A 24,435-nucleotide genomic window follows, 5' to 3' on the forward strand; every position below is an offset into this window, starting at 1 on the left:
AGCATTCTTCAGCTTAACTTCCGATGGAAACTTTCTGGAAAGTTTCCTCCCCCCCTCAGCCTGTGGTCACGGGCTGCAGGTGCAGAGCGGCCAGCAGTTTCTCAATTTTTTACAATTTCTCTCTATAGATATATTTGTAATATTATTGTAGGATTAATGAGCAAATTTTTTCAAAGTGCACTTTTTTATTTAGAAAATACTAATGCAAACATTCTTGTTTTTCATATTTCCCTTTTCTTTTTCTAATAATTTCACTTGTGCTTAAACATATTTTTCTGTGGGGAGTGTGAGCAGCAGCTGGTCCAGTAAGTTTCCTCCTGCGGCATCAAAATAAAGTTTCTCTGGTTCTGATTTTTTTCAGCTTGTTTGATTTGCCTCATCATCAGAGGAGGCGTCGAGTGCTCACACTGCTCAGTGTTTCACAGGAAGAAAATGAATAACATGAAAAAATAGTTATGATCATTTTGCATCTTAAAAATGTTTTTTCTTCTTCCCCCTGTGTTTTTATCATTTCGTGGCCTCGTGACTCTGAGGGAGAACCACTGATGTAGAAGAAAAGCGTTTCCTGCAGTATTGATCATTACATTTTAGAAAAGCAAAACTATAATTAATAACTGAAGATCAAGATTTCAGCCTCTGCACTAATACAAGCAGAAAGAGGGGAATTGGGGGCAATATTTCACCATTTCATTTGGTGATAAATTAAGTCAAAAGTGCAGAAAAATACAGAAAAATTGTGGTCATAATGAAGCAGCACGGACTGGAAGTATGGGTGGTAAACTATAATGATCCTAGTTTTTTTTGTTTGTTTGTTTTTTGGTATATCCACATATAACAATATTTGCCAGCATTTGAAAAATCTGTTTAGTCACATTGATCTTGGTTGGATATTTGCATTTTGACATAAAGTGTGACAAACTTTCCAGTTGTACTCCCTCGATGTCACATTGGGAAACATTTTAGCTGGCAGCCGCTTGGTTTTTGTCATTAGTCTGGAGCGCAGAGCCGAGGATCGTAACTTAGGATCGTTATTTTGTGACATTATGATCCTATAAAAGTGATGATAATCCCCTCAGCTCGGCCTTTCCTCATTCGTGGCACGACTCCTGATGAAACGTGAGCTCTGCAGGCTCTTAAAACACCTTCATCTCCTCGCTGTTCACAAGGTCACATGTAAACCTCACCTGTTTCTTTTTTTTATGATTATTATGGTGCAGAGGTGGTGCCGTGTGTCTCCGCCTGACCTCTGACCTCCGTGTGAAACAGCATCTGGGGGATTAATGAAGTATCTCATGTGGCGAAAGGCTCATTTGGCCGAAAGTGTGTGTTGAGAAGCAGCTACAAGGGAGAACTCACCTCAGATGCCGTGCAGCTGCATGGACCCTGACGCTGACAAGCTGTAGAAAACGCTGAGTACAAACAGCTGGATTGTTTAAAACGGCTGGAAAATCCGGATTCTTTGCATTTTAGGAGCAAAACATTGATGACGAACATTATTTTCTGCTTAATCTGTTTGTTTTGAGAGCTGATCTCTTATTAACGTTCACTGTGTCCTGCCCCCTGGTGATAAACACTGTGTAAAGCACTATAAAGCTGTATGATGTCTCCCGTGGCTATCTGGAGTACTGCATGTAACACTGGCGACACCTGGTGGCCACTCAGAGAACTGCAGGTCAAAAGACAATGACCCTGACTAAAACAAACAGAAAAAAAATTATACCGGTGCTGCAATTAATTACTACATGAAATGTCAATTAAAATATCCATTTCTTTTTAAATTAATCACTTATCATTGGTGACACTTAATAGGCCTAATCATGGGAAATGAGCAGAGCCTAAAACGATCACTTCTTGAGTCTGACCAGCAGCCATAAAAAAAGAAAAAAAAAGTATACATTTTTTAAGATATGAATGGAGAAAAGGAAGACAATATTAGCATCTTAGTGATCTAAGTGAAACTGGAATTGGACAGCGGTTGGCTTTTTTACTTGACAAAATGACTACAAAGATGAATTGATTATCAAAACCATAATCTATCAAACCTTGAGCATGTTATTTTCTTCATAATTTTGACAAATCACCATGATACACACAGGCTCCGGAATCAGACAATATTCTGGATTTTTTTTTTTACTGGTTAAAGGAATAAAACCATTAAGTTTTTGTTGACTGCCTAATCGACTGATGGTTTCAGTGTTACCATGTACTGATGACAGAAAAACAAAGAGCGACACAGCACAACACTTTGGTAAGTTTTTGATTTTCTTTTTTTTTGTGGAAATATGTTACAGTTATATTACAGTTTTTTTTAAATGCCCCGAGGGAGAACAACTGTTTGGAGACACCAGAAACTAACACTAAGAGGACAGCAACATAACTGAGACAGGACTGTCCTGACCGACAGCCAGAGTGGGCAGAACCAATGACCACTAGCCGACGCCCACCCAGTAACCTATGTTAGGCGACGCCCAATAAATACTGCAAATGTTGTTAACGTAACTTATAAAAAAAAAAAAAAAAAAAAAAAAAAAAAAAAAAGGAAACAGACAAGGAAAACAGGTGGGTTCTCCTTGAGTCCTTTCTGGTGAATTAGCAGCATGTGCGTAGCTTCCAGAAACCAAAAACTGGTGAAGGAAAAAAAAAAAGGCGTTGGGGGGGGGGGGGGGGGGGGGGGGGGGTCTGCACTCAACTAGAACATTTAACACAAGTAAACAAAGAGAGAAACATACAGTTAACATATTTATTAATTATGCCTGGCAGTGTGAGAAGTGGAAGAGAGGTGGCAGTGGCGTTGGATTAAAATTCACCTGCCACTATTCTGCAAGTTAATCTTTAAAAGGTTCAGAAAGCTTAAGGCTTCTGGTTCATTTTCATCTTCTGGTTACAGTCTGGTTCATTTTTCACTTATGGCTGGTTCTAAAATTTACCCAAAGTTGAAATGCAGGAAATTTAACTGGCGGCTGATGATAAAAATCCTGGAAACCAGATCATTTAATCTGCAGTCTTCTCAAATTCATTTTTGTAATCTGGGGGACCAGCAACAGTTTAGCACTAAATACTATTAACTTGTATTTCTGCGATTTTTACACTCCTGCAATTATTCTAGTGAGCGCAGGTCTGCGCCCCCACGCCGGCTTCCATCGGTTTAACGTAACTTATAAAACATATCGTAAAAATGTCTTCTTAAATGGAAACTGATGGAAATGGAAACGGTGTACAAAAAAAAATCTTTTATATAAATTACACCAGTCTCTGATGATGATGTCTTCTTTCCTGCTAATAAGGTTCATCTCCAAACCCAAACCCTTCCCCTCATAACACACTCATACATACATACACACACTTACACACACACACACACATACATACCGAGGGGGGCATGACCCAACACAGCCTGGTCAACACTCCCGACTTGGCTACACAACATGCTCTACACATTACCCATAGTAGAGTAGAAAACAAAAAACTCTTCTATCCCCACTGAAATGAAACCTCTGCACATACAGTAACGCTACATCTCCCCTCCTCTTCCTCTTCTTCTCTCTTCCACCCTGCATCTGTATGTAAGACCACAAGCATGGTGCAGTTTCGGGCGATGGACGGAGGGCGCTCCTCAGCCTCGGCTGGTCACCCTCGCTCCCGCCTGTCACTGTAGCTGCCTTTTGCTCCGGCTCTGCCCCTGCAGGCCCCCGGCACGCCGCCCGGCTCGGCGGAGCGGGGGAATGTGTGTCACGTGCGACCAGGGGACAGGACCTCAACAGTCAAACCGCATCTCCAGCGAGTCGTCAAAGCCCCTGTTGTCGTGCCCCGCACCCGACAGGAAGGTGGCCGTGACCGGGGCTCCCGTCGCCGCGGTGACGTTGATGAGGGCGTTGCGGGCGAGCTGGTCGTCGGGCTGCGCAGGGCCGCCGCGGTGATATCTGGTCAGGTTGATGCCCAACGTGAGCCTCGTCTGCTCCAGAGCCTTCTCCGGCACGGCAAACGCCTCCAGCTTCTTCTCCCCGTTGGCCATGTAGGAGTTCTGGCAGCCACGGCAGATACAGTCCAAACACGCCTACGAAGGACGAGAATTATTGACAACGACAGATATTAATTATTGTACCAACAATAACAGATGACATAGTGGTAAGAGAGACTGTCCCATAAAAGAAAAGGTTCCATCCCCACAACAAGACAGAAGACTTGGTCATTCATTTCAGTTTTGTGCAGGAACACAACAACAACAACAACAATAATGATCTGTTCCTAACAAATATATAAATTGCTGTAAAATACACAGGAACATTGTGAAGTTTCAGCGAAGCAAATTTACAGAATAATGACGACAAAAAAGCTGCCAGTGAGATGTCATTAGTTGAAGGAGTTTTGTTAGTTCCCTCATCATATTTCTTTAGGCGGGACAGGCAGGACAAGGTGTAATTTAAGAGGCGGAGCAGCAGCTGTTGTTTTTCTCACCTTGCGGTTGGAGTAGCAGGGGCAGCGCTGCCCCCTACAGGTCAACACCGAGGGGTTCTGCGTGGCTCGGCCACACTTGCAGCCCTTCTTCTCCACAGGCTTCTTGTACAGCGGCTTTGAGGGGCTGGGCGGGTGTGTGAGAGGGTGGGAGTGGGGGTGGGGGGGCACCCTGTCCCGTGGCTGGGCACGGGGCTTGGGGGCTCCTTGCCTGGCCTTGGTGTAGGCCTTCTTTGGGCCCCCGTGGTGCTCCACAGTCTTTTTGAGTGCTTTGCTGGAGACCAGCACAGTCTTACCCACTTTGGGGGGGCCTCCATTAGGCACCGGGGCCAAGTGGGGGTGCTGCGCAGCCGAGGGGAACTTGGGCTCCCGTTTGGTGGTGGCACTGGGGTTCGGGTGGTGGGGTGAGCTGTTGGCACCGAGCGGGGGGCCTCGCAGGAGGCTCGCGATGGGGAGGGGCTGCACCTTCTCGCTGTCGCTCTCTGAGCGGGAGCGCTTGCGGTGGCATCGAGGCGGGACGCAGGGGACGACCGTGGCAGGTTGGGGGGGCGGCTGCAGCGAGGGCTGTGGGTGAGGCTGCAGGGGACGGGGGCTGTTCTCTGGGGGGAGGGAGGGTGTCAGGCGGGACGAGTCGGGGCCAGACGGGCAGTGGGGCCCGTTGACGCTGGACTGAGGTACGGAGGGGCAGTCCGGCTGGGGGTTGGGCTCAGGAACGGGGGCGGGGTCGGGGTCCGTCTCCAGAGTCCTGAGCACCTCCTCGACACTCAACAACAACGGTCCCCCGCCGTGTTTCAGGTCATCACCAAAAGTAGTGATGTCACACAGCCCTGCCTCCCCGGTCCCCGTGACGCTGACGCACACTGGTAACTCGTCCCCAAAGCTCTCCTGCTTCAGAACCCCTCCACCCGTCTCGATGGTGATGGGTTGCAACGTGTCCGTACTGGCCAGCCCGTTACAATCGTGGAGTCCGTTCACAGGGCTTGGCTCCGCCCCCTTGCTCTCCCTGGAAGGGGGAGCTTCCTCAGGTGCGCTGCCTCAGAGGTGGAGGCCGTCTGTGACTGGCCGGCCGAGTCCGGGACATCCTCCACCTCCGGCTCGCTCTCGGCCAGCGTGAGGCCTTCATTGAGGATGGCCTGCAGGTCCGGCGAGTCGCTGGCGGCGCTGGCGATGTGCGGCGCGAGCGGAGACTGGGCGATGTACAGACACAGCTTCTTGTAGCAGTGGACCAGCAGGGAGAGCTGCCTGTTCTCCTCAAAGCGGGAATAATCTTTACACCAACTGCAGGACGGCTTCAGCTGCATCCTCTGACCCTTACAGCCTCGACAGACATAATGCTGACATGACGAGTCGGTGGGAGCGATGGGGTCCTGCAACAGGTTACCTAGACAACGAGATGCAGGAGACGTTAATGCAACACACTGCACATTTCAGAGGGAGATAAATTAATTCAATGTCTCTCACAGTCCATCCCAAACAAGCTACAAACACACCTTGAAAGAATTAACATTAGCTATAAAAATCGTCTCTCTGACCATTAAAAAGCAGGACGGGCAGGCTGTTAAATTTTGGCTGTGGCTGTACAGTTCTGGATGGTACAGTTTGTAAGTGGCTGTTAAATTTTGTGATTCCTCGGCTGCTGTTTGCTGCCGGGTTGAGACGTTTGTCAAACGTGATCTTTATTCATAAACCTGAGTGAAGTCTGACAACTCCTCTGCCAGACTGGATGACAACTGCTCTTTGAGAGGAGTTTCCTTAGCAACGCTTGTCGTTAGGAAGCGCAGCTGCGGACGAGGGGAGGATGAAGGTCCATTCATAAGAAACAACCAACCTCACACACACACACACACACACACACACGCCTTACACCCACACCCTGTCTGATAAAACCCATGTGTCTTAGGTAACAACTTCAGAAAGTCTATCTTTAACACAATGGGTGGACATCTTTCATATTAATTCATTATTTATACAATGGCAAAGGGGGGGGGATGTTATCTATGAGTATAGCAATCCTGCTTTCTCTCCCACACACTAGGTACATTTTTCATGACAAACAGCCATCACAGCAACACAAACATCATGCTTACTTCATACTGAGCTGCAGTATAAATATTTAAAATAATGTGGTTTATCCATTAACAGGAAAAGTCAGCCACAGCCATGGCCAAAAAAATAATGGAACAGTATTTGGGATTGCAGTAGAGTAATGTAATTTCCTATATTCACTGCAATACACACACAGTATCCCGTATTTATTGTCTCTTTCTTCTATTTTTGCATGTATTCTTTTTTTCCTCTGTAAGGGGATTGAGGAGAAATGGAGGGTTGAATTATCCTTTTCTTATGTCTGTACAACTTCAACGTTACCGTGCATCCATATGTACTGTGTTAGCAAAAATAAAAACAATCCGATGCTTTTATTCTGCCAAAAAAACACACAGAGGGGGGTGTGTCCTAATGTGAGTGGCTTTGAATTGCGCTGCATTCAACTGCGCCTCGTAAGCTTGTACTTCCGAGTTTTCAGGCATTCAAGCACACGCCGCTGGTCATGTGCAGCCTAATAATAAAGACGGATATGATATGATAAAGGCAGCTTTTCGATGGCTGTTTGTTCGGGCTGCTTTAAGCTTAAAAGGGTTAATGAAGAAAGAATCAGTCAGGACATTGATGTTTAAGTGAATTTGTTAGACGACGGCTGTGACAAACATCACTTACACCCTCAGGGTTGCTTGAGGGACTGTCCAGAAAAATTAATAGTTTCATCTCGCTACGCTTTAATTCATGACACATTATTATGTAGTAAAAGTATACAAGTGATTATGTTTCACAGTGTTTTAATATCACTACTTTGAACCTATTTGTCAGTGCTCAAGTCTGACATCAAAACAATTTAATACTGAACACAAAGCAAAATATTGTTTCATATCGAGGTCCCGCAGGCAAAAATCACTTCAGATGACGGCCTGTGACTTAATGAAATGGGGTCCGGAGCATGAAAAAGCTTGAAAACCCCCGGGTTTTCCCATTAATTTTAGATGCAGTTTCACTGATCTCCACTGTTTTTGCCTCCAAACAACCCTCTGAACATCACATCTCAGCAATTAATTTATTCCCCTGCTCTTTAAATATCAAGAACCCACCAAAAACATACAGGAAAACTCTTTTCTCACAGGTTGCTGCCCAAGGGAATGAGATCTACACAGACTGTGCTGTTATATCCAGCTCGGATGCAGGATACTGTGTAAATAATTGTGTTTAAGTAAAAATGAGGACGGCGAACTAGGGCTGAACAATTTATTGTCATCTAGATATGAACATATCATATTACTATTTCAAAAGGCAATTATATGGACAATATCAAATTTAGGCTTAGGGTTAGCCTAAGACAGTGACAGGTCTGTCATGATCAACAAAATACTTTGTGAAGTAAATGCATTTTCTACATGCAGTTGATATTATAATGCTGTTTTTTGAAGAATGCTCAATTTTAACTGCTGTTACACTTAAAACATTATTGAAGCATTGTATTGAAGCAGAGGTTCCAGTACAATGTTTGATTTTACTTAGTTATTGTAATTTATTTTAATGCTGCCTAAGACACTAACTGGTCTGCTCTTACCAAGAAAATACTATGTGAAATAACTGCATTTTCTACATCCGTTTGATATTATTTTACTTTTTCTTTTAGGAGAGTGCTTCATTTCCATTGTTGCTACTCTTAAAAATCCAAATAAGTGTGAACCCATGCTCATATCACATATTGTATCCCTATCAAAATATTTTGCATAAGTATCGAGGTATGAAACTTTGATCATAACGTGCAGCCCTACGGTGGACTTATAGTCAAGTGAGCCGTCACTGCCTTGCTTGTGGGAGCTACTACCAGTCAAAACACAGATTTCCCTCTACTTTGCTCGGGTCCTATGCGTCTTCATCCTGATCGCTAACGTGCACAAGTTTACGACAGCACTTGAACGCATCATCAGTCAACGTTAGCTCCCACTGCGCGCACAGCTGACAACAACGGACGTTATTGTACACCCCCTCCTCCTCCACCTCCTCCTGCTCTTCTTCTTCTTTCTGCAGAAAATACACACACACACACACATGCATGCACGCGCACACACACACACACACACACACGCATGCATGCACACACTCACCGCACACCAGGCAGGACAGGGACTGGCGGAAGAACGGCAGCAGCTTGCAGAGCTCCGCGAGGGCCCGGGGGTCTCGGGGGTCGCACTGCAGCACCGAACGGCTCGCGGACACGTAGAGAGAGGTCGCATTCACCGGGTTCATCTCAGCTGCCGCACGCCGGGGGTCCGGTCCAGTCCAGTCCGGTCCGGGTAGATCGACTGATTAACTGATTGATCTCTCCTTTACGTTAATAGTGATAATTAAAAAATGAAAGTCACGCGACACAAACATACACACAAATAAGGGATTCAGAAACTGTCTCCGCCGGAAACGGCAGACCCGCTACCCCGGTGTTTTCTGCGTTTCTGTTGTTATTATCACTGCTCAGGAAGCCCGGCAGCCTTGGAGAGGGCATAGATGGATATAACAAATGACTGGAGGCCGGCAAGACTGGCTTCAGTTTACCTGTCAGTAAATCCCACATGCATAGAGTCTGTGCACAGAGCAACTCGGGTTACACATCTCCTGTACCGCTAAAGCTGTCAGTCAATCACATCCAATCCATCCTTCACGTCCCTCCTCCGGATCATAAAAGGTGTAGATACACAGAATCCGTAAATAAAAAAAAAGAAAAGAAAAAGAAAAAGTACAATTTGGGAATTGTAAGTGCATCCAAAAGGGGTGTCCCGACTCATCCGCTGCAGCAGCATTAGAAACACCCCGTTCATGCAAGTCGGTTCAGTTTATTCCCATACAGTCGGTGAGTTATGATTAGACAATGCATCGTGTGGCGCTCTTTCCTCCGCCGGAGAGCAGTGGCCTCGCTACAGCTGGGCAGCAGCGACCAAATTCAAACAGGGGGCTTTCTTGACGCTCGCCGAGCCAAAGTGCATCTGTTTTCCCATATTCCCACATTCTAGACGCATGGTCGTCCGGGGGTTCTCTTCCTTTTTTAAGGTCGGTCCAGATCTGGTATCAGCACACAATGCATTTATTCCACACCGTAGCATTTGTGGCACGTAGGCAGTGCACCCAATAGGCAGCCTCAGATTGTGTTATTGTTCGCGGAGATTCATGGCGGCTCGGCTGCGAAAACAAAACAGGCCCCTTCGGCTTCAAATGCTCCTTTCGGCGAGAAACGCAGACAACCGCAGGCGGGTAGGGAGAAAAGGGAGTGGACGATGGCTTACGGTTATCCAAGAAAAGATAATATCGAAGCCCCGGCGCTTCCGTCGGTGTAATGAAAAATAAGCCTGTGGAAGCACCGGGCTCGAGTGACAACAGTGGCCGCCCGAGCTGCACCAGGATACCGGCTACAAAAATAGGCCGCTTCCCTCTTTTCGGTATTAGCGCTGCTCCCTTGTTCTCCGCGCCTCGCCCGCTTGGTCGACGTGGAAAAACCGAGGGCTTCACCGAAATTATATCCCGTCCCAGCCTCTGGCGGACCTCCAGCCTGTTACTGAAGAATGGAAGTGAATTAAATTCCTGTTTGTGTACCTTGCTATCGTTAGCCGAAGGAGTATTTCTCAGACCTCCCGTTGCTTTCCCACACACAAACAGGGGGGCGCTGTTGCTCACGTCTCGCGAGAGCACGCACAAAAGCGGTCCGTTTAAAAAAAAAAAAAAGAAAAGAAAGAAAAGACCTCTAATTGATTAAAATGTGATCGTGGGATTTATAATTAGGGACGCAGCAGAGGCAAAATATGAATGATGAAAAGAAAAAAATATGGTTGATTTATTATTATAAAAAATAATACAAGTATAACTGCTTTGTTAGGTTATCTCCTAAGTCACAAGTCTTTTTTTTTAAACTTGTATTTATTTATTTTTATTGTATCTTATTTTTTTAGTGCGTAAACAGAACGAGATCTGGGGCACTACTATACAGTTAGTGCGGAAAAAAATAGATAAATAAAGTTAAAATGCATTGTACATGAAATAAAGTTCAGACAAAAAGAGAAGTTTGTTAAAAGCCCCCATAATAATAGCAAAAACATTTTTCTCCCGGTTTCTATCTCCCCTCTCCTTTTATAAATAAAAACAGCAGTGATTTGATGAAAACCCACCTCATTTGATAAAAGGGACAAGTGTTCATAAAGTTAGCAAGTGCATGCTTTAGTCAAATAAAGTGTGTTTGGATAAAATCAATCCTTTTTTATGAAAACAATAACTTGTGATTTAAGAGTGAATTTATCAGTTCTCACTTCGTGTTTTTAAAAGGAAACTAAAAACTTTTTTTTTTTAACCTGGCTTTTATTTTGGAGTAATGTTACACCCTTCCTTTTTCAGTTTAAACTCTGGTTTTCATATTTATTCATAGCCTTGAGTTTATTTGATTTGATATTATTGATTTTATTTGTTTATTTTTATATTTTATAGGTTTTATTGTAATTTTTAGTCCACCATATTTTTTTTTATCGTTGTCCACTGTTTTTATTTTTTTTGTCTGTGTTCATTTAACCTTGCATTGTGAAACACTTTGAGCTGCATGTTTGCATTTAAAGGTGCTATACAAATAAAAGTTCAGTTGAGTTGAATTCAGTTGCACATTTATTGCTCTTTTCACATCAAAATCAACTTTATTTTTACCATCTGATTTTCATGAGTTCCACCTTTCACTGATAAACCTACACAAAGTCGGTTTATCCAGCTTTTATTTACAGAAAATCACCTTCTTAGAAATTCGACGGCATTTTAAAGTATGTCAAAGTGATGTGTCGATTGGATCTAATGTCACAAAATATAATTGATTCTTTAAAATGTGTTATTGTTTGTATCATAACAATCACCAAATATGGTTTATAGTTTATCCGTGGTTTTATTTTTGACCGTGTTACTTCCTCTGTGGAATATTCATGCACAGCCATGACTTATTTATAAACTGAAATATGACTAATTCCTCAGTCACTGCACTGACACTGATTTTATGACTCGGTTCAGAGTGCGGTCACACGGTTACAGTCTAACTCTGTTTCTCCACCGCTTTCTACATTAATTTATTATGCCTATCAAACAGTCCCCGAGCAGCTTCACAGGGTTTTCTGAGATTTAAAAAAAAAAAAAAAAAAAAAAGACAAGAAAAGAAAGAAGGACTGAGAGAATAAAACATGGACACCAGGTACTTTCTACAGCCGGCAGATTATTATTTAAATGAGGACGAATGTCTCAAGACGTCCTGGACAGTGTGACACCTCTGCAAAGTAGACTGTAGGATATAAATAATCTTAATCAATGGGGAAAAATAAAAATAAGGTTTTGCTCAAAGGAAATACACAACAAAACAGTGCAAATAATAAACCAATAAAGCCATAAAACAGAATAAAAGCAATAGAGGAGTTATGGAAAATGCATGAGTTGGAGATAAAAGGACAGAGGACATTACAGTTACTTCTATGCAGATGCAGCAGCCACAGTAGCTTATAATAACCAGGGAAGTCTGTGTATCTGCTCAGGGATCAATAAATATTCATCTTATGTGTTTTTATGTTTCATATGTGGAGCTGTTGTTGTGGTCGAGTGTTTTCCTCCATCAGGCGTCTGTCTGTCTGTCTGCTCTGCTGGCTGTCATGATCCTGGGGTTTTTCCATCTCAGGGTGACTGTTTCAGCTCGTGAATTCAGATGATTGAGCGATATGAGGTGTTTAGCAGCCTGATGATGCCTGTGTGAGCCCCTGACTGTTCAGAAAGGACTGAATTTATTTGTCAGTTGTATAGATATGCTGATGACATGGTGTTGGTCGGTCTTATGCAGACAGGAGACACTGTTAAAGAGTCCACATATTTCTACCACATATTTGGTGAGTTTACTAAGTGGTGTGAAGACAGCGCCTGTCTTATTAAAGTCCCCCTCCACTCAAAGTGTGTTTTTCTTCTATTTCTGTCTCCTAAAGTGTCTGACATTGACTCTGCTGTCCTGTGTGTGTGTGTGTGTTAAGTTTGACACTAGAGAGGCGTTTTTACTGAAGGTGGAGATGTGTGTGTGTGCACGCCCCGAAAATCTCAGATCCAGGTGTACCCAGGAAATCCACAGAAAAAAAGAAATGTGGTGCAGTTTTCTGTGGGACAGGACAGGACTTCTGCGCTCTGTGAGCTCTCCCACTCAAGTATTTTATTTTCAAAACATCAACAAGAGCAACTCGACATGTCTGCTTCACATTAACAATTTTAGCATAACTAAGAGATTTGCTGAATTTTTTTTTAAAGTTAGATTTTCAAATAAAAGATGAAGAAACATGAAACATGAAGTCCCTGAAGATCCATTTCCAAGAAAAAACGAGTCAGTTTTCGAACACACAGGTGAAAGAAGTGGAAAAGGTGATGACTTTCTTTCTTTGTGAATAGATTTTCAAATATTTCTCAGTACTGATGACTGCTGTGGGACTGGACCTCATGGTTGTGTGAACAGAGCTCTGGTCGAGAGGTGGTGGGCGGGGCCAATTTGCATATTCATAGATCTCCACATTTTTAATGAGGGCAAGGTTTAGTGTTACATTTAAGGCACTGAGGATGAAAACACTTCTGAATCTGTACTATTGATGAACAGAGACTCTTTGTAGAGGCTTTTAGGGGCTTAATAAATGACTAAAATGGGACTTTAACCAAAGTAAGACTCAGCAGCTGGTTATTGTGAGTCACCACAGTGCCTGTCTTTATTTTCCACTTCTTCTGATTACTGATCAGCCTGTTGAAGCCGTAGAGGAGCTTAAATATTTATGAACCTCTTTTGATGGCACTTTAAGTTGTACAGCCAATGCAGAATACATTTTAGCGCTCGTATCTAATCAGGAAACTGGAGAAATGGGTGAGAACACTTGAAAGACTGTTTACAGAGGTCTTGTTGAGCAGTGTTTTAATTTTTAGTATTTGTACATGGTGTTGGCACCTGCGGTTTAAGCCCAAAAACGGGCGATCCAGAATAAAACCTGGTCAGTGAAAATGACTGGGAAAGAGCAGAGACGACTGGGATGTACAAGATATAATAGAAAATGCAGGTCAAACAAAAACCAAATTGTGTCTGATCCTGTTCTTCTCCTCTGTGAAGAATTCATCAAACTGCCTCTGGGAGGTGCTATAGAGCCACTGCAGCAACCAAGAACATTTACAAAAACTCTTTCACACCAAATACAGTAACTCTGCTAAACTGGGAAACAGCATCACACTGGATCCATATCTGCTACTCACTCTGCATGCTGTGTTTTCATTTATTATTGTATGTACTGTTATTTACTGTGATGAGTTTTAACCAACGTGTGAAGCTGAAGGCAAACGTCCACGTCTGAAGGTTATCTTATCTTATCGCTGTGAGGCGCCGTCTGAAAACGAATCAAACAGACAACAAAGAAAACAATGAAAGGGAGCAAAAATGTGGAAGTGTTGTGCAACACTTATATGTCTGCACTTACATGACTGTGTCCACCCAAAGACACACACACACACACACGATGAAAACCCACACATTTAGCTCTCTGATAAATGAAAACATCAGTTCCCTTTTTCTGCCTCTTTATCTCCCGCCTATCTCTTTTTTTGTTTTGTTTTGTTTTGTTTTGTTGCCATCTCTGTCTCCCTGTCTGGTCACACAGACCGAAAAGATGAGGCTGTTGACCTGTTAGGACAGTTTCTGATTATTTCCCTCTCAGGAGACTGTGATAAAATACATGAATAAAACAATAAATACGCTCCATACAATTTTCCAGATGAATGACCAAACCTGTCTCACCCGCTGACTCAGAATTTATACACTTTTACACATTAATTTTACCTGATTTTAGGGCTTTTGTTCTGTTTTCCTTTTTATTACCTTTGTGTCTTATTATCACTGTATATTTATCACTTGGCTCCTGTCTTTTATCTTGTCTTAGATGTGTTTATTGCGTGCACAACACTGTGCAACTTCCTGTTTTCATGTCAGTATGCACACCGGTCAACTCGGTGGTTCTTTTTTAAAAAAGCAGTGTATGAATGAAAATGTATAACAGCGTTATTTCTGTCAGTTATTTGGACTTTCAGCAGAAATGTGCTCATTTATATCATGAGCCTGAGTTCTGGCAGCTGCTTGAACCCGTTTTCACCCTGTGTGCACACTAGCTATTGTATAAGATGTTTTTTTCGCAATAGTTGTTACTAATTAAACCACAGCATGACTAACTGGGTGGGGAACAACAGACAGTAAGCAGGCAAATCTTCAGATATTCATGCTGCAGCTGGTAAGTTGGTCTTTTCCTGCTCCGTCCTGGCAGGTAATCGGCCAACATTTTGAGATGAATTATTCCCTTAAAATCTGTACTTTCTTGTAAAATGGTGCGAATGGCGGGTGAATTTCCAGATGAACAAGCCAAAAGTAAAAACAGCACTGCATTGTATGTCATTCTATCACATATGGAAAGTCTGAATTGTCACACAAAGAGAGTCTACACACATTTTAAATGCACTGTGGGATCATTTCATTGAGGAAAAAACACACAGAGACAAAGTGTTATAAATATTTCTGATGCAACCGCATTCCTCGGATGTGACTAATTCCTCCTCTCAGGGTTTTCGGCCATGCCTCACGCCACCGTGGGTCTGTGGGGTTATTATTAAAACGGAGGGTGCTATGAATAGCTGCTTGTTCAGCCTGCCAGGTTTATTCTTGGTTTGCATCTGGGCGGGCCGCGGCGTCTGGGTGATTCCCCTCTTCTTGCGCACACAGAAAAAGTCATCCTGCCCTGTGTGGTGACAGGCTGTCCAGGTTCCACTGAAATCAACACGATGTATCAAACACAGCCAATCATCCTGGTGAGGTCATTAATTAGGTTAATTAATGCAGGTTAACGTCCGCCGGTGGGGCTCAGTTTTAAAGCTTGTGAAGTTACTGGTATCACATGAAACTGATCTATCTGAGGAATCTGCTGGTGTCAAGCACGTCACGCTAAATGTCACTCCAAAGTACGGCTACATTTTGGCGAGGGGAAAAACTGGCGTGGTCGTTTCCAGCGGGGTCCCTTGACCTCTGACCTCCAGATGTGTGAATGAAAATGGGTTCTCTGGGCAGCCACGGCTCTCCCCTTTGCAGACATGCCCACCTTCTGCTAATCCCATGCAGTTTGGGCCACAAAGCCTGCAGTCCACATGTGTTCTTGTGGCCTGTTGTAAAATGGTGTGTGTGTGCAGACTGGGGCCTAAACAGTCTTGGAGCTGCATCAGTTGGCTTTGACTGGAAAGCTGAGACTCTTGTGGATTCAATGAGCCACATTTGATTCCTGTGTGATGATGTTGGCCCCCATAGCAGCCATTTCACTGCAGTCAGAGCATTTTTGAAACTTGACTGTATAAAATGACCTCTTGTGACCTCTAGGAGAATCACAGCCACATCAAACTTCACAGACACAAACCAGAGAGCGAGGCCGTTCAGAGGAGGTCTGGTTTTCCAGGTAGACTGACAATAAGGGTGAGTTTCTGAGCAATGAACCCTTAAACGCCTTTTGTTGATCTGCTGGTGTTAAAGATTGCAGTGTGGCCTGTTGCAGGACTTCACTGCTTAGCGAGAGCTCCCATGTCCTGCACTGGGAATATCAGTTATTACCTGGAGGCAGGAGGTAAAGGGACCAAAACACAGGAAGAAGACATGTGGACAGTCTTTTATTCCAGATATTAAACTGTTGAGTGATACAGTGCTGGCTCAGGGGGGTTTATGCCTTTTGCCTGGTTGCCATTGTATATTTGTTCATGTTGAACTTGTTCCTAATGACTTGCCTGGTTAAATAAATGTTAAATAAAAAAAATAATAAGTGGGAGGTTTAAGCCTTTGTTGGTCTGGAGCCATGACCCGTGTGTTTTCAGGATTTTGTTTTGGTCTTACTGGTCTTTGGTCTTATTTTGGTGTTATTTTATTTTCTATTTCAATATGTTTGCAGGTTTATTTAATCAATGTGATAATGTTAATAATAATGTTTGCCTTGTTTATGAAAACTGTGACCTAATCTAATCAAGACATTAACATTTCTATCTATCTATCTATCTATCTATCTATCTATCTATCTATCTATCTATCTATCTATCTGTCTGTCTGTCTGTCTGTCTGTCTGTCTATAGGTGTGAGGATGACATTTCTATTAAGCATTGTTCTTGTGCTAATACAGATGTTTATTCCATCTACTTCCAGAACAACAAAAACAACATTCATAATCCCACAGACTGCACTGAAACATAACTGCACTGTACAACATGTCATGCAGTTCATCTTGCATTTAGACAAATGTGAAGACATGAACAGCATTGTTTATTGAAATGCATTATTTTCAGTAGGTATTAATGAGCACCTCGCTCCAACACGCTCCAAGATGGACCAGCAGTTTTTTCACTGCAGCTTGACAGACGACTGTCACGTCAAAATCTGTGCCTTGTTTTTTTAATGGAAAAAAAAAAAAATGTCCATAGAGGGCTGCCGACGTCAGTCATAAGTGGTTTGGTTTCTAAAAAGGCCACCAGACATTTCACAATAGCAACAAGTTCTATTATTTGAATGCGGTCAAAACCTCACAAGAAGATTAGTGCCAAAAAATAAATGTTGTTTTATTACGAATTACAAGATGTTTAACTTTTATTGGAGACACTTAATAATATCCATCATTAATAAATGGTAAACTGATAAATTAGTGGATTAAAAAAGTGAATATTTGGATTATAAATTTCTAACTGATGTTTATAATACTTAATAATAAAAAATGGTAAGTGCATCTATAAACTTCATGTCAGCCTCTAACAGCCTGTGTCGACTTCTTGTACTGATATTCATTTACTAATTACTACACTTTTATAACAGCCATCGTGATAATGTTTATAGACTGTTTACAAACCATTTATTAAATGTCATAAATGATCTGGTCCATCTATGTGATGTTTGTCGATGTTTTACAAACAATTAAGGTTTACAAATCATTTACTTAATATAGCATATAAAATGTTATAATGTGTCCAGCAATAAACTGTTAACATGTAGTTTACTATGCAAGAAGTAAACATAATGAATTGTTATTTTTATTATTTGTTTGTACAGTTCAGTTGACCATTTATGCATGATGGTTATTGTAAAGTGTTGCCCTTTTACTTACAAGACAGTATAGACACCCACTGACATTTGAATATGAGCGAACAGTTTGCTGTCATGTGTCTTTGTAGACTAAAATAAAATAAAATCCTACAGTAAAATACTCCAACAAAAGTCTAAATAGGAACACAGGTGAACCGTCCAACCTCCAGGTGAACCGTGTGTCACCAGGACTGCGGGTTTACTTTAAACATCTTAATAAACCTCTGATCACATTTTTCATTTCACTCTTTTCTGACCTCTTGGTGCAATAAAGGGTTTTTCTGCATTCATCCATTCACCAGCTGGGGAGGACGTGGACCGAGTGACAATGCCCGACCTCCAGCTGTGGTTACAGTGGGCAGCTTCCCAGTATGACTGTGTAACACCCTGTGTGTGTATGTGTGTGTGTGTGCGTGTGGATTCATAATTCAGTCAACTTTCCCTGAATAAATGTTGCAAAATCTTTATTTTAACTTCTCTTTCAGCGTCACTCCTATCATGTCTTGTCTTGTCTGTAACTTCCTCATCTTCTCACAGCCTCAGATGTGTATCTGTGGTGTTTATTTGTTGGAAATGATCCTCCCAGGCTTTTTAGCTCCGTCTTTTCGCTTGATCTTGACAAAAATGCATACAGAGCCCCTGAGGGGTGAGGTTTTTTTTTTTTTTTTTTTTTTTTTTTTTTTGCGTTACCTCACAATAACTTGTGTTCTTTTGCAATATTTTGCATTCTCCTGCAAAGTGTTTTGCGTTAATTCTGCTGATACTGTACTACCCCTTTGTTTAACAGGCATGGTTATGTGATTAGTGAAAGTAAACTTTAGTGCATTCTCATATCAAGAAAGCGCAAATAGGCAAACGGCTCAGAGGAAACGGAATGAAAATAGAAAAGTATTGTGAGGGAACACACACACACACACACACACACACACACACACACACACACACAAATCTCACTGGCTCCATAAATGCAGCAGTTGGAGCAGGAGTGTGTGATAGTTTTTCACCAATATGTTTCCAAATAAATTCCCAGTGATCAGCGCCTCACAGTTAGCCTTGGTGTGCATTATTTATCCATCATATGTTTTCTCTTGAGCCCTTCTCTGACACAAAGGAACTGGCAGATTGAATTTTGAGTTTTGTGTACTGATCTGCAGATGGGTGACAAATGAAAGGAAAAAGCAACGTAAAGTGTCTTGGTAGGGTAAGTGTCCTGAACTCTCCTGGAGGGATGGAGCTCCATTCCTCCACTCTTCCATTATTTGGTGTTTTGATGATGATGATGATGGTGGTGGTGGCAAGTCCAAAATCTCCTATATCGCTGAGTTGTGGTGAGTATGAAGGATTATTTTTCATTAACATCAATATGATCCGAGTCAACTACTTTCTGATTTATTATTTTAACTCAATTGGTTTGTAGCCGACCGATTAATGAGAAACTGCAGGTTGGCTTCTGAAAATAACACATAATGTAGAACTGCATAAAGCAAAAGATATTAATCAACAAATCTATAGCAGATAGATTTGCCATTTTATGCCCCAGCAGAAAATAAAATAACTGTTTTTTTCCATCTTTCCTGAAAAATTCTGTATGCCTAAAGTTTTTAAATGTGCGTTTGTCTTTGCAATGAAGCTTTACACACTGCAGCCCTGTTTTAATCTCCCTCTCTGTGCACAGGATCTTTTGGAGGAACGGAGCTCCACCCCTCCAGGCGACTTCCAGGAGGACATGCATTAAGCAGCACTGAAGCTGTTCACGTGGCGGCCCAACACTTTACTGAGACACTTTGTGTTGGGTTTTCCTTGTAACTGATCTCCATTAGGGGTGGGAGGAAAATGGATACAGCATAGTGTCGTGATATTTTGTGTGGCAACATTGTATCAGTGTCGATGCAACATCTCTGACAGGTTTTAATCACAGAGTTGGTCAGTCTGTCCCACTTTGCTGCTATAAAAATGACTGAAGAGAGATGAACAGAATGAAGGTGGAACATGCTGACAAAGTTTCCCACTGGAGAAATAATTTGCAGTTGATAAAGTAATAAATCACAGTAGATGTTACTGCAATACTTAGCATATCGCAAAATTGTTTAAAATCACAATACTGCCATGTTGTGACTCAGGTAGCATGATAATATTGTATCATGGGGCCTGAGGTGATTCCCATCGCTAATTTCTGTGTTGATATGTTAACTAACATGTGACATCATGTGGTGACTGACGACTTTTTGGACAGCCAATAGCCACTCTCCTCAGTAAAGAGTCCTGGGTCATGGTGCATTATCTGCATGCGTGAGGTGGTTAGGCCCCTTGTTTGATGTCGTTGACGGCGTAATTTCACCTTATTCCATTGTTGCATTCAACTTAAGTCACTTTGCAAATGTGTACAATGTCATTTACCTTGGTGGAAGGTCTCATCACAACAAACCTGAACATATATGGGCATGGATCAACAAACTCAACTCCCCTCTATGCAGTGTGTGTCTATATGTGTCCCAGTATACATGTGCATGAATGAGTGTGTGTGTGTGTGTGTGTGTGCATTGTCATCGTCACTGCATGGTTATTTCCACCCTGCAAACATAGTGCATGACAAGCCCTGCCGGCGGTTCCTCTTTTTCCCGGGCAGATGCAGTATTTAAGCCGGCCGGCCGTCTGCTCGGTGCACTACCACATCACCACAGCGCCGAGCTGCTGCTGCTGCTGCTGCTGTGTGAGCTCAGACCCAGTCGCCTCGCAGATATCACCTCTCTCTCAGGCTCCGCACCGCGTCTCAAGATGTGGACGTCTCTCTCCAGCAGCCGTGGCATTTCTCTGCTCACAGTGACCATTGTGATCTGCATGTCAGCGTCTGAGGGTATGCATGTATAGGCTTTCTATGTGTGTGTGTGTATGAAATGACTTTTTCCACTTGTGTTAGTATTTGCATTGTTTTCCTATAGGATAATACAGCAATAGTAGTCCAGAAGGCCTAGTTTAAGGCATTTGGTAGTGATGCAATCAGTGTGAAGTACGTCTCAGCTGGTTAAGATGTTATACAGTTGTGATTTGTTAAAGGTAGGATATTTCTATATATAAAAAAGGAAAATGTGTGAATAGTGACTGAAAAAATGCATTAAAAAACGTCCTCACTTAGTCTCATCTTCCGTGTTAAAATCTTGCTTTTCTTTGAGCAAGGTAAGAAAAAAAAAAAAAAAAAGAGAGTTGGATGAGATAATCCTCCACTTGTTTCCCACCCTAATCAGCTTGTTTCCAGAATTTTCTTCAAATCAAGTGTCATTTCTTTGATCCTCGTGGCTGATCTGCCTCATTCTGCCTTATTTCAACGCATTTACACTTGAAAAGACAAGTGAAGCTGCATTGGAAACAAGTGGGATTATCTGGGATTATCTCAACCCACTGCCAGATTTTATTTTATTTTACCTAGTTTGAAGATGTATTTTTTTTCACTGTTTTTTGCAGTGAGGCTTGAAAAATATTCACCCAATCAATCAATGACTTCTGTCATTTTTCTCGTGTCAGAAAATCATTTGAAAATACTTTTATACTTTTGAATTTTGGTCTGAAATTGCTTGTGCGAGGTATTCTTCTTTCTCCCAGAAAACATTTTGAAACAAATCGAACTGCACTGGAAACAAGTGGGATTATCTAATCCCACTGGCAGATTTTTTTTTACCTGGTTTGACAAAACGCACGATTTCAACACTGAGAGATGAGACTAAATGAAGACGGATTATTATTTTGCAGTGTAATTTATGTTTCCCAGCAACACAAATGTATTGTTGGTGGACTAGCATCACATTTAGCAGTAGCATTCATGAGATTCTATTTGTTGCTATGACAGCTGGATCCTAAATCTGACCTCTGACCTTTAAAGTCACTGCCAGTTTCATTTGTGTGATTTCAAGTATAATCTGCAAAAGAAAACAATAAAAAAAAATCTCCTAGTTTAGTGCTCGCATCGCAGCAAATAAACCATGTCTAGCTGTGATGTATGAAAGTATCGGCACAGGTGACAAGCATCTCTGACCAATCACATTGGAAATAATAACAATAACTCTCTCTCTGTGTGTGTGTGTGTGTGTGTGTGTGTGTGTGTGTGGTTATGATGCAGTGTATTCCCAGAATCAGAGAACTCCAAAATGTTGTCCTGCAGTCAGCAGGAAACGTATAACAGAGAGGATCGCCGAGTGTTACATCCAGAAACCTGAGTTCCCCTGCAGGATTAATGCTTACCTGTAAGTACAGCCTGTTTAGTGTGTGTATGTATGTGTGTGTGTGTGTGTGTGTGTGTGTGTGTATCCATGTGTGTGTGTGTGTGTGTGTGTCCATTCACCATGCTCTGTTGCAGGCCTGCAGATAAGTCTGACCCTCTTCCTCCTCCTTCTTCTTCCTCTTCTTTGTGCCCTGATATGTCTTTTTTTTTTAAATCCTGAAATGGAAAATCCCCTCTTCCTCTCTCCTCGGCTCGTTTCTTTTCTTTGCACGTCTTTGTAGCTGAAAGACAAAAAAAAAAAAAAAAAAAAAAACAGGATTACATCAACCTCCTGGTGGCATGAATAAATAAACTGGATTTTATTTGGGCTCCAGTTTCACCCACTTAGCATCACAAACTGCGTACGTGTGTCAACACAAGCTGCCAATAAATAAATAAATAAATAAATAAATATTATAATGGCAGTTACACTTTGTTTGTGTTTGATTTAAAATTCATGAATGAAAGCTCGGCTGAAGACATGTGGATGTGTTCATAGCAGTGAGAGATAAATCAATAAAAATCACTCACTTTTTTAATGCGCACAACTCCATGATCACATTCCTAATATGTTTTTCTGTGTTTTAATCTAAAATTTAAACATGTGAGCTAATGTAAATCTGTAATCTTTTAATGTCTTTGTTTTTTTGTTTTTTTTTTCCCCCCAGTTTTGTTACCATATCTGGTAAAGAGTGGTGTGTCGACCCAGATGCCAGCTGGCTTAAAAACAGGCTAAACCAAGTAAGGAGGAGGAGGGTGAGAATCAAACTGAAGCATTAAAAACGCAGTCGGAGTACACACACTACACTATACTAACACTATACTGCAGTACAGTTACTGCAGTAGCTCCATAAGTCCATAAACAGTTTGTTCACACCAAAGCAGGTTTGAAACTGTATCTTACAGCTCTGAAGTCTTTACTCTTTTATTCATTTGACCAGGAAAGAAAATAATATTCAAACTGCTCACATTAGGCCTGAGAACATAATCAACATGACTCCAGAATGCAGGATGTTTACGGGAATGAGGTGATGCTGACATCAGATAGCCAGCAGATCCTCTTGTTAAAGGAATGCTTTAACAAGACAAAATAAGGTTTTTCCCAACTTTCCCAGACTGAGACAAAATGTTGGACACCATTTCCACCTCTGTACGTCCAGTGATTCAGTTCCTATGGGTAACATTTCCTGTTAGCTTAGCATAAAGGCTTGAAGTCTATGGGAGTCATTAGCCTAGCTGTCCTGAAGCTGTCTCATTTACACTCTCATTTTTTTTTTTTTTTTTTTTAAATTCAAAGACATTTATTTGAACTCTTTATGCTCCACTGTGTCAATCAGACAGCCGACATCAGACAGCTTTATTTTTCCACTTTGACAGAGCCAGGCTAACGACTCCCATAGACTTCAAGTCTTTATGCTAAGCTAACACAAAAATGCTACTCATAGGAACTGAACCACTGGACGTACAGAGGTGAAAATGGTGTCCAACATCTTGTCTCAGGCTGGAGAAATCAGAAAAAGGGGATTTTGTCCAAAACATTGCAATATTCCTTTAACAAGAGGAGCTGCTGGCTGTCTGATGTCAGCATCACCTTGTTCCCATAAACCCTTGCAGAAAACTGAAAGGATGTAGCGAAACAAAGTGAGGGCTGGAACTGGAAAGCCCATGTCAGATCAGTATTGTATGATTTTAATCTCCTGCTCCTCCCTTTTTCTTTCTCCTCCTCCTCCTTGTCCTCCTCCTCCTCCTCCTCCTCCACCTCCTCCTCCTCCTCTCTCCCTCACAGATACAACCGCTCACCTGCGATCCGCTGTTCACTCTGGACTGAACACCTTGACGGCTCGGCATCATGGAAACGTCCCAACGAAGCAGCTACTCCAGACATTTTCTACTCCTCACCTATTTATTCACATTGCAGAAATATCTATTAAAGTATGTAAGTTATTTTTGTACCCGAGTTTATAAAGTCTAGTTTTGTAAGTTTAGGCCTGTGCCTTGGCTTTGTTTTGTTATGTTTGTGGAATAAAATGATGGGGCGTGCTTTTTGAGATGAAAAATAAATCATGACGAAATGATCAAAGGCTTGGATGTTGGTTATTTATCCGTGAGAAGGTTGCATTAATGGGACGTTCTGCGTGTGTTTCTTTCCATTCTCTGGGTTTTCAGTGTGTTTGTCACTCCGTCATGAGTCGCTCAGTTATTATGGTAACCATGGCTCCGTGAGTAATTTCTGGCCCGGTGCATGAGGGCTATTTTTATTTGTCTGGACCTGATATGACCACAAGATGAGTGGATTTCCCCTTTCAGTGTGTGTGTGTGTGTGTGTGTGTGTGTGTGTGTCTGCTAGTATGAAGCCAGTGTCTCTCGCTTTATACAGCAGGTGTTTGAGATTTTATTTTTCTAGATTATTGCCATACAATATTAACCTATAGGTTTTGTTTGTTTCCTAATGTTTATTAATTTCCATTGAATGTGTAAAATGCCATCAAGTAATAAGACAGTATAGAGGTTTAGATAG

General features: G+C 42.1%; 2 protein-coding genes across 3 annotated transcripts; one reads left to right on the top strand and one right to left on the bottom strand.

Annotated features, from left to right (window-relative positions):
- Positions 1-1,856: 1,856 nt before the first annotated feature.
- LOC115378904 (E3 ubiquitin-protein ligase MSL2-like) lies at positions 1,857-10,165 on the bottom strand. The gene is given in 6 exon segments (XM_030079467.1): positions 1,857-3,876; positions 3,879-3,921; positions 3,923-4,054; positions 4,456-5,472; positions 5,475-5,833; positions 8,616-10,165. Coding segments are annotated over 6 exon segments (1,815 nt in total). The 5' UTR covers positions 8,758-10,165; the 3' UTR covers positions 1,857-3,754.
- Positions 10,166-20,355: 10,190 nt separating this feature from the next.
- On the top strand, positions 20,356-23,949 carry LOC115379038 (C-C motif chemokine 2-like). 2 transcript variants are annotated; one of them, XR_003930187.1, is made up of 4 exons: positions 20,356-20,519; positions 21,777-21,900; positions 22,586-22,658; positions 23,704-23,949. XR_003930187.1 is itself a non-coding variant. In XM_030079697.1 (4 exons), the coding sequence occupies exons 1-4, from the start codon at positions 20,441-20,443 to the stop codon at positions 23,743-23,745; spliced, it is 333 nt and encodes a 110-aa protein (XP_029935557.1). In that variant the 5' UTR covers positions 20,356-20,440; the 3' UTR covers positions 23,746-23,949. The 2 variants fall into 2 exon arrangements, 1 of the variants encoding a protein (XP_029935557.1); XM_030079697.1 differs by having other exon boundaries at positions 22,586-22,673.
- Positions 23,950-24,435: the final 486 nt, after the last annotated feature.

The sequence above is a fragment of the Myripristis murdjan genome, chromosome 20 (assembly GCF_902150065.1).
Source record: "Myripristis murdjan chromosome 20, fMyrMur1.1, whole genome shotgun sequence".
Taxonomy (NCBI): domain Eukaryota; kingdom Metazoa; phylum Chordata; class Actinopteri; order Holocentriformes; family Holocentridae; genus Myripristis; species Myripristis murdjan.